This window comes from Notamacropus eugenii, chromosome 2 (genome assembly GCF_028372415.1).
Source record: "Notamacropus eugenii isolate mMacEug1 chromosome 2, mMacEug1.pri_v2, whole genome shotgun sequence".
Classification (NCBI taxonomy): domain Eukaryota; kingdom Metazoa; phylum Chordata; class Mammalia; order Diprotodontia; family Macropodidae; genus Notamacropus; species Notamacropus eugenii.
This window is the reverse complement of record NC_092873.1, coordinates 60,492,311-60,503,058: the sequence shown is the minus strand read 5'-3', so window position 1 is coordinate 60,503,058 and position 10,748 is coordinate 60,492,311. Positions and strand designations below refer to the sequence as shown.

General features: G+C 40.9%; 1 protein-coding gene across 1 annotated transcript in view; it reads right to left on the bottom strand.

Annotated features, from left to right (window-relative positions):
- Nucleotides 1–4,763: 4,763 nt before the first annotated feature.
- The window catches only part of LOC140525305 (uncharacterized), a 36,858-nt gene continuing 30,873 nt past the window's right edge, over nt 4,764–10,748 (bottom strand). The window contains exon 6 of the mRNA XM_072640571.1: nt 4,764–10,573. Coding sequence (XP_072496672.1) covers nt 9,052–10,573 — 1,522 coding nt within the window. The 3' untranslated portion in view covers nt 4,764–9,051. The remainder of the gene's footprint in view (nt 10,574–10,748) is intronic.

Genomic DNA, 10,748 nt, shown 5'->3' with positions numbered 1-10,748 from the left:
CCACAATGCACTGTGCTGTGCATTAGTTCACACGTGACGAGTGTAGATTCTGGGAAATGGAGTCGGAAGCAGGGAGAAACCCGCTGGGCCACACTGCGCACGCGCAATACAGAACTCCAATCCCCAGAAGGCTCCGCGGTTCTCGCCGAAAGGCCGAGCCTCTGCGCCTGCGCAGTAGCTGGACGGGAAGGTGTTTAGGGTTAGCCGGGAGACTGCCCTGTGAAAATGGGGCGGGCTGGGGAACGGAAAAGCAGGAGAATTAGGGGCAGGTGTGAGTGATTAGAGCTCCGAGAAGTCGCCCACCGCGCCCCGGTGGTGCCAGTGGGGTGACGGCACCCCCAAATCGGGTTGTTCTCACGTGGGCCCTCGGAGAGTTGTGGGCGGGGCGGGGCAGGGACGATCCCAGAGGAGGCGTGGGTGTGGCCGGCGGAGTCCAGAGTGTCCTGGAGAAGCCCTTCTGCAGCATTCCCGACACGTGCTGGGTCTTGATTTGAGGACTCCAATCACGGGGTCCCCCTCAAGCACCCTCTCCACACTGGGATACCTCCATTAGTGCAACCGGCTCTCATGGAGGGAGTTCGGGGGGGGGGGGAATTCCAGGCCCCCTGCAGTGTCAGGAGGTGCGTGAGGTGCCAACCCACAGCAGGGTTACGCTCAAGGTCCTGGGGGACCCTGCTGAAGAGAAATACCCTCCCCTGCCCCCCACGCTAGCTGCTGAGCCCCTCGTGCAAAAGGGTTTTCTACGAATACAACCCCCATTCGGGATTATGACTCTTTGGGATCAACCACAACCTTTTACGTAATTGGGAGTAGCCTGGTGGTGCAGTAGATAGAGTCCAGGACCGGGGTCAAAAAATCTGGCCTCAGACACTCACTAGTTGTGTAGCCCTGGGCAAGTCATTTTACCCTGTTTGCCTTGATTTCTCCATCTGTCAAATGAGCTGGAGCAGAAAATCGCAAACCACTCGGGTAGCTTTACCAAGAAAACCCCAAAGAGGGTCATAAGGAATGGGACACAACTGAAGGAATACAAGGTGTCCCAAGGGGCACCCTGTATTTTAAAACAATTCTATAAACAACAAAGTACAGCTATAACCCCAGATCACGCTCTTCCACCCAAGCACCCAATAGCTCTAGTGAAGAATGGGCACACACACACACACACACACACACACACACACGACCACTCGGGAACATCTGCTGCAGGAGAGGGAGCCTGCATCTCTGCTCCATCTCTGACCATCCCCAGCCATCCACTGGGAAACTCATCTTTACTTGAATACAGTCTTGAAGTCTTCCAATTAATCATCGCTCTTACAGAGACCATTTAGACACTGTCCTCTTTCTCTCTCTAGCTCTTTTTAATCCAGAGAACTGGCAAACTAAGCACACTGGCTTTCTCTGCGTCCACCCTACTGAGCTGCGTACTGCGCTGTCCCATCAGAACCAAACTAAATCTGAGCCTGCCCTCCAGGACCCGACTTCACAGCCCCGACAAGACCCTTCTGCTTTCCCTCGGAGGACCAGTGGGGGCAGCAGAGGGCAACCATCCTTTAGGTCTCCTCCCAGGTGGCTCTCTCAAGGCCAAGGACAAGGTGGGTACTCTCCCACCAACCAGCAGTCGCTCAGCTCACTTTTCTCGGTTGTTTCCTTCCAAAGGCCACAGCTTCCCACTCAGCAACTTTTCAGCTTCACAGTTGTGCGTGCTGCTGCTGCCTTCTCTTACCCTTTGGTGGTTCTATTCAGTGGCTTAAATGAGAATCTAAGGGAATCTCCTTTTACTCAAAAAAGCTACAATTCTCCCAATTTCTTCTATCAAATCCAGGGCCATTTTTCGATCATATATCAACCTCCAAATGTTTCTATGGTGCCTCATTTTCTCTCTGTAGTCGTAAAATACATATATACACATTGGGAGAGCTATCCATCAAACTTCAGCTCTGAAATCTCCAACAAGGCAGTTGTTCTCTTTGGTGCTCTACTAGAAAATACTTCTTCACATTCACATTTCTCTAGTTTTTAATAAATAAAAGTCATTATCTACATCTTTATTATGATAAATTGTTCCCATGTAAGTGAAATCTCACTCCACTTGGATGGCAAAATTATCTCAGTCCTCAGATCTAGACCAGAGATGATTTTTGTTCCACAACTATCTATAATCCCACCTAAATTGAGTTTGTCCTTCATTGCTGAAGAAGACCATGCCATCAGAGAAATAATGACATGACTTGCATTTGACTTTGTTTTGAGTGAGGGACAGCTGTGCAGGTCACCAGCCTCATTTCTCCAGAGCCATCTAAATCCAGTGACCAGATCTTCATCAGGATGACTGGAGATGACCCAGGATGAGGCAATTTGGGTTAAGTGACTTGCCCAAGGTCAAACAGCTAGTGATTGTCAAGTGTCTGAGGTGAGATTTGAACTCAGGTCCTCCTCACTCCTGCACTGGTGCTCTCTCCGGCACCACCTAGCTGCCACAATCCCACCTGAAAGCTGTTTCTTCATGCATATAGTTTAAATTAAAAGCTCTTTTGCTACTCAAATGTAAAAATGTTCATCCACATGAGGGACGACGTCCCACACCCTCTGACAATTAATACAAATCTCTTCCTTTACACAAAAGCACTTTCCCCCATTAACTAACCTGTATAAAACCTTTGAAACCCACACCCACTATTCCTAGTATTGCGTTTGGAGGACAACCAGGTTCATTCTAATTCCTCCTTCATATGACAGCCCTCCAGATACTTGAAGATGGCTAGAATGTTTATCTTGGGTGTTTTCTCCAGGGTAAACAACCCTGAGCTGCTCGACTCAGAAAAAAAAATGGCCCTGCTGTTGTCCAGGACTGAACACACTACTTCACATATGGCTGAACTAGGGTAGAAGATAGTGAAACTTGCTCATTCCTGGAAAATATAACCATCTTAAGGCTCCTCAAAAATGCCTTAGCATTTTTTGATTGCTATGTTACTGAGTCATATAGATTTGAACCAACAAAAACTCCCAATCTTGCTCCAGTTGTTGAACCAAACTTTAACTAAACTCCATCTTGGATTTTTGAAGATTTTTTTTTAAGGCTCAAATACAAAACTTGACAGTTATCCTTATTAAATTCTATCCTTTGAAATTTAGTCTTACGTTCTGGACCCCATCAACAGCTTATGTTAGTTACTCCTAGAAGATTTGTGTCATCAGAAAATGGGATAAGTACGTTTCAGTCATGTTTTCATTCAAGTCACTTATAAAAATGTTAAAATAGCACAGATCCCTGATCCTTCCTACTGCAGATCCTTCAATATAATGATAGTAAATCATTAATGACTACTCTTAAGGAATGGCTTTAAACTTACTTTGGGATCTACTTAATTGTACTATTGTCCAGCACAGTCCTATGAGTAATATCATGAGACTCTATCAACTGCTTTGCCAAAACTTAAGTTCTATCCCATATTCTCCTGATCTTCCAGTTTAGTTACCCTGAAAGAAAAAAGGAAATTCAGACCAGTGTTATATTATTTTATGCTTTCAACTTTATAACTCAACTAAAATTGCTTTCTCTAAGGAAACCAGTGAACTTGGTGGTCGAATCTGATGGTCTTTTTTAAATCCTTATCCTTTCTCAACCTATTTGTTGCAATTGAAACTACTGTCCATGTTCTCCTCCTGGATACTTTCTGGATTTTTGTTACACTAATCTCACCTGGTTCACACTTCCCTTTCTGATTATTGCTGTCTCCTTTACTGACTCATCACCCATGTCACATCTTCTAACTGTAGGTGCTCACCAAGGTTGTCCTAGGCTTTCTTCTCTTTTCCCTGTATACTTTCTCTTGGTAACCTCAGTAGTGTCCATGAGTTTAACTATCCAGTCCATGCAAATCAGTTTCCAGATTCAGCTGTCTCTTTCCCAACCTTCAGTACTGTATCACCAACTGCCTCTCAGACATTTCAAACTAGATGTCCCAGAAACATCTTAGACTCAACATGCTTAACACTGATTATCTTTAACCCTAAACCTTCCTTCTTCCAAACTTTACTATTTTTTTGTCAAAGGCACCACTATTCTTCCAAAATCTTAGTTTTTCAACTTGATATACTTGACTCCTGACCCTTACTCCACATACCAGTTGCTAAATTTTGTTGTACCTGCACACAGTTTCTCTTATGGCCAACTACTTGTCTTGACTCATTTACCATCTTAGTTAATGCCCTCATCCTTTCATCTAGACTACTGCAACAGTCCTTGACATGGTCTTTCTACTTAAAGTTTCTCAGTACTCCATGCCATTCTACACACTGCTGCTAAGTGATTTTCCTTAATCCCAGATTTGACCATACCATTCTTTTACTCAAACCCAGTGACTTCCCACTGCCTCCAGAACATAAACTCCTACTTTAGCTTTTAAAACACCATACAACTGGCCTTAACCTATCTTTCCAGCCTAACTGGGTATTATTCCCACTCTGAAATCTACCCAAACTAGCCTTCTCTCCATTCACCTACAACGCTGAATATCATATCTCTGTACCTTTTCATTGATTATCACTCCATGCTTGGAAATCTCTTCCTCCTTACCTCTGTCTTATGGAGTCAGTCTCTTCCTTTAAGATGTAGCTTGGGTATCATCTTCTGCAAGAAGCTTTGTCTCATCCACAAATGAGTAATGCTCTTCAAACTATGTTAAATTTAACTACTTCATATGTATGCCAACTTTATATTTATCCTGTTATGTAGACATATATACTTGCCTCCCATGTGTGAATGTAAGCTAATTTTTTTCTTTATTTTTCATTTTTAACACAGTTCATATCACATAAAACAATTCCAACTTTTGGTCAGGTGATACTTCTTTTAAAGTATTTACAATATAGACCACAAACGAATTTTTTTTTTAGCATTAAGCAGCTGAGACACAAATAATAACTATGTATGCTAACTTCACAAGCCCTTGACCTAATTGTCTCCACACTATTACTAAGAATTAAAGGACCCTAACATTGTTGTTGGTCCTAAGCCTAATAGCTTAATTTTAGACTTAACCTCGGGTGTTCCCCTACCAACAATGTATAATTTAATAGATCTGCTATTAAGCTTACAAACCTTTTGACTACAGGAAACTGCCACTAAGAGTAGGGACATTGCAGGGAAACAGTATCTCCCCAACTTCATGTCAGTTCCAGGCAGGAGTAGACTGTCAACTTGGATTCAGTCAGCATTAAAGTCTGCCAGGTGTCAGTGGGGAAATTGAGTCAGAAGAATCCTACCTCAGCCCAGGCTGAACAGCTGCTCTCCCACCCTTCCCATGAGATCACCTTTGGCAGTTCATACCAGCATCACACAGGTTTACTGGCATCATGGATTGGAGGCTCAAACCGCCTTTCTTACTATCCATACCTGGAGTTAGACTCAGAAGAACAGTCAGTTAATAGTCCCATAGAATCTTAAAATAGCAAATTCCAATAACCAGGTTTCAGATATGACTGTAATTTCACATTGGCTAAGGAACATCTTTTGAGGCAAGTCTTAAGTGGCTTACATGCCTTTCTATACATGTTCTAGTTCTTGCTTAAATAACAATCACAAACAAATTTACCATTAAAATCTTAACTTTTCCATCAATGCCAAATTTTACCCAAAGTTATCTGCCTCTAGGAGACTTAGACTAAAATTCTTTTCCCCAAACTAAAGATATCTCTGATTTAGTCTCAGTAATTCAGTCAATTGCTTTAATACTAATTGCTTTCACATAACTTTGTAACATGTCCAGTTTTTCTCCCCATCTCTCCCCTCCCTCCACCCCAATACCTTGCATTTTGATTACCCCTCCCTCAATGTACCCTTCCTTCTATCACACACAACCCTTCCCTTATCTCCATCTTCTCTGTTTCTTGTAGGGCAAGATAAATTTCTATACCCTATTACCTGTGTTTCTTATTTCCTGGTTATACACAATAATAATTTTCAACATTCATTTCTAATACTTTGAATTCCAACTTCTCTCCCTCCCTCCCCATCCCCACTGAGAAGGCAAGCAATTCAATACAGATTAAATATGTGTTGTTTTGCAAAAGACTTCCATAATAATCATGTTGTGTAATACTAATTATATTGCCCTCTAGCCTACCCTATCTAACCTTATTTTTTTATTCCCTCATTTGACCTTGTCCCCTCCCAAAAGTGTTTATTTCTAGTCACTCTCTTCTCACATTTGCCCTCCCTTCTATCATCCCCCTCACCTCACTTGTCCCCTCCTCCTCTACTTTCGGTAGTGTAAGATAATTTTTCATACCAAATTTAATGAGCATGTTATTCCCTCCTTAAGCCATATGTGAAGAGAGAAAGCTTCACTTTTCCCCTCTCCCCTTCTCCCTTTTCTCCTCCATTGAACAAGATTTTTCTTATCTCTTTTATGAGTTATAGCCTGCCCCATTCCCTTTCTCCTTCCAGAATTTTCCTCCCTCACCCCTCAATTTTTATTTTTTTATGGATATCATCTCTTCTGATTCAACCCAACCTGTACTCTGTCTCTATATGTGTGTGTGTGTGTGTGGTATGTGTGTGTGTGTGTGTACAATCCCTCCAACTACCCAAATTCTGAGAAAAGTCTCAAGAGTTACATATATTATCTTTCCACGCAGGAATGTAAACAGTTCAGCTTTAGAAAGTCTTGCATGATTTCTCTTTCCTATTTACCTTTTAATGTTTCTCTTGATTCTTATGTTTGAAAGTCAAATTTTCTCTTCAGTTCTGGTCTTTTCATCATGAATGCTTGAAAGTCCTCTATATCATTGAATGACCATTTATTCCCTTGAAGTATTATACTCAGTTTTGCTGGGTAGGTGATTCTTGGTTTTAATCCCAGTTCCTTTGACTTCTGGAATATTCTATTCCAAGCCCTTTGATCCCCTTAATAATGAAGCTGTCAGATCTTGTGTTATCCTGATTGTATTTCCACAATACTCAAATTGTTTCTTTCTAGCTGCTTGCAGTATTTTCTCCTTGACCTGGGAACTCTGAAATTTGGCCACAATATTCCTAGGAGTTTCTCTTTTCAGGTCTCTTTCAGGAGGTGATTGGTGGATTCTTTTAATATTTATTTTGCCCTCTGGTTCTATATTATCAGGACAGTTTTCCTTGATAATGAATTATGTATAGTTTTAAAAAAACACACATACATGCACATATACATTTAATTTAACTAGATAGTACCACCACTGCTATGTGTCTTCTTGTGAATATTCTTTTGCTCTTTTCTGGTTTTGTTTTTATTTTTGCATCAAAACTCACCCAATCCCTCTTATACCTATCCCTGCCAATAAAAGCCCTTCTTATAGCAAGTACAATTAAGCAAAACAGATTACCCAGTGCTATTACTAAAAAAGGGTGTCTCATTCTGTACTTCTAGTCCATCTCCACATCTAGTAAGTTTCATAATATGGTCAGTGAATGAATGGAGAAAAAATCCCATTTATTAAACACTTATTACCTGCCAGGTATTGTGCTAAGCACAGGATAAAAATACAAAAAGCAAGATTGTACCTGTCCTCAAGGAGCTTTCATTCTAATATGAATATGATGGAGAATGTTGGCCAGGGAAGTCTGATTTATCCTGAAAAGTCATAGATATAGCAGAGCCATAGGGGAATTGATTGACTTGTATTTCCTGGTCCCAGGACAGAAAAGTGAAAAGATGGAGCAAAGAAACATGACATGAAGATGGCCAGAGAGTCATGCAATGTTAACTATCCATAGTCTCCCTCCCCTGCTAGGGGAGGATGATACATTCTTTCATTCTCTTGGGATCAAACTTTACACAGAATTCAGGGGTTTTTGTTGTTGTTTCTGTTGCTTTAGCTATTATGTAAATTGTTTTCTTATTTCTTCTTTTTCACATCTTTACATACTTCCTTTGACTCTCTGTATTATTTCTTGCACCATAATATTCCATTATATTCATGCATCCAAATTTGTTTAGCCATTCCCTAATCAAATGACCTCTATTTTAATATATCATTCAAAGGGTTTTTTCTCCATTACCAGTTTTCTAATAAGCTTTTCTCAATCACTGAAGACTTTCCCACATTCACTCATCTCCTTATCAACTAGTTCCTTCTTGATGCCTACAAACTTAGCCAAGTCTGGCTAAGCACACTTCACTTTCACAAGATATCAGCAGCTCCACTGCTCTCCTGGATGTCTTTTCTTTCTTGGAAAAAGCTGTCTGTTCTCTATGCCTCTATGTCCTCTCCTCTCACTCTCTTCTCAACCCCTTGTAAAAAGGCTTCTGATTTCATTACTTCACCTTGCTTTCTCCAAAGTTATCACTGATTACTTGTCAAAGTAAGTGACTTCTTCTTCATCTTCTTTGAGCAGTATTTGATGCTGCTGACCACTCTCCTCCTGAATATTCTTTCATCTCTGGGTTTTCATGACACTGTCTCTCCAGATTCTCTTCTTACCTGTACAAAGGCTTCTTCTCAATACTATAGTGGGCTATTATATCTCTTGTCTGAGTCTTCAGGCTGGCTCTTCTCCACGTCTGAAATTCATTTCCTCCTCACCTTCATCCCTAGAATTCCTTCAAGTGTCAGCTCAAGTAGCACCTTACACATGGATTCTTAGGTCTCCCACCCTCCTTAAACTAACCTGCATTCATTTTGTACATACCACATACATACTTATACAGCCACATCTTGTCTCCTTCATTACAATGTAAATTCTCTGAGGGAAAGGACTATTTCCCTTGTACCTTTGTATTCCCACTACTTAGCATATCATCTGATGTTGTGGTAACCACTTAATAAATGCTTGATTCACTGGATTTCATTGTCTTCAGCATGAGGTCTTGATGAAGCCTTTTCCATTCATTACAATCAGAGGATTTTTCTTCAGTATGAGTTTTCTATGTGCAATAAGATCTGCCTTCCAGCTGAAGCCTTTCCCATATTCATTGCAAAGGTCTCTTTTCCAGTATGAATTCTTTTGAGTAATTCTTTTGATGGCTTTTAAATGTAATTGCTGAAGACCTTCCCCACATTCATGCATTATAAGGCTTTCTCCCCAGTATGAGTTCTCTGATGAATAATAAGACTTGTTTTCCAGCTGAAGGCTTTCCCACATTCATTACATGCAAAGGGCTTCTCTCCAGTATGAGTTCTCTTATGGCCAATAAGAGTTCCACTCTGGCTGAAACCTTTCCCACATTCATTACATTGAAAGGGTTTCTCCCCAGTATGAGTTCTCTGATGGGTAATAAGATCTGCTCTCCTTCTGAATCCTTTCCCACATTCATTACATACAAAGGGTTTTAGTTTAGTATGTATTTTCTGATGTATAACAAGCTTTACTCTCTTGTTGAAGGCTTTTCCACATTCATCACATTCAAAGGGTTTCTCCCCAGAATGAGTTCTCTGATGGGTAATAAAGTTTGTCCTCCATCTATAACATTTCCCACATTCATTGCATTCAAAGGTTTTGACTCTAGGATGAGTTCCTGGATGCTTTTTGAGCATTTTATTCTCACTGAAGGCTTTTCCATATTCACTATGTTCAAAGGGTCTTTCTCCAGGATGAGTTCTCTGATGATTAATGAGGTATGCCCTCTGGCTAAAAGCTTCCCCACATTCATTATATTTAAAAGGTTTTAGTCCAGTGTGTGTTTTCTGATGTATAAGTTTCTTCCTCTTGCTAAAAGCTCTCCCACATTCATTACATTCAAATGGTTTCTCTCCAGTATGAGTTCTCTGATGTTCAATAAGATGTTCCTTCCTGCTAAAGGCTTTTCCACATTCATTACAAGCAAAGGGCTTCTCTCTAGTATGAGTTCTTTGATGATAAATGAGGCGTGCCCTCTGGTTAAAGGCCTTCCCACATTCATCACATTCAAAAGGCTTCTCTCCAGTATGAGTTCTTTGATGGCTATTAAGGTCCACTCTCCTTCTGAACCCTTTCCCACATTCATTACAAACAAAGGGTTTTTCTCCAGTATGAGTTCTCTGATGATAAATTAGGTCTGCTCTCTGTCGGAAATCTTTTCCACATTCATTACATACAAAAGATTTAAGTTTACTATGTGTTTTCTGATGTATAATAAGCCTTCCTCTCTTGTAGAACGCTTTTCCACATTCATCACATTCAAAGAGTTTCAATCTAGTATGAATATTCTGATGTCTATTAAGACTTCCCCTTGTACTGAAGGCTTTGCTACATTTGCTACATACAAAGGGTTTCACTCCAGTATGAGTTCTCTGATGCCTAACAAGGTTGGCCCTCTGGCTAAAGCCTTTTCCACACTGATTACATTCAAAGGGTTTCTCTCCAGTGTGAATTCTCTGATGTCTATTCAGGCTTTCCTTAATATTGAAAGCTTTTCCGCACTCATTACATACAAAAGGTTTTGCTCCTGTATGGATTCCTTGATGTCTGTTCAGGCTTCCCCTTATACTGAAGGTTTTCCCACATTCATTGCATTCAAAAGGTTTCACTCCCTTATGAATCCTTTGATGAGAAATGAGGGATGCCCTCAGGCTGAATTCTTTCCCACATTCATTACATTCAAAGGGTTTCACCATGCCATTAACTCTCTTAGATTGAATCAACCTTCCCTGGTGGCTGTAGGCTTTCCAATATTTATTCCTCTTATAAAGCTTCTTTCCTGGAAGAATTCTCTGGTGTCCCATGAAATCTGATTTTCTGCCAAAGGATACTTCACATTCATTGCCTTCCTGTAATTTCTCTCCAG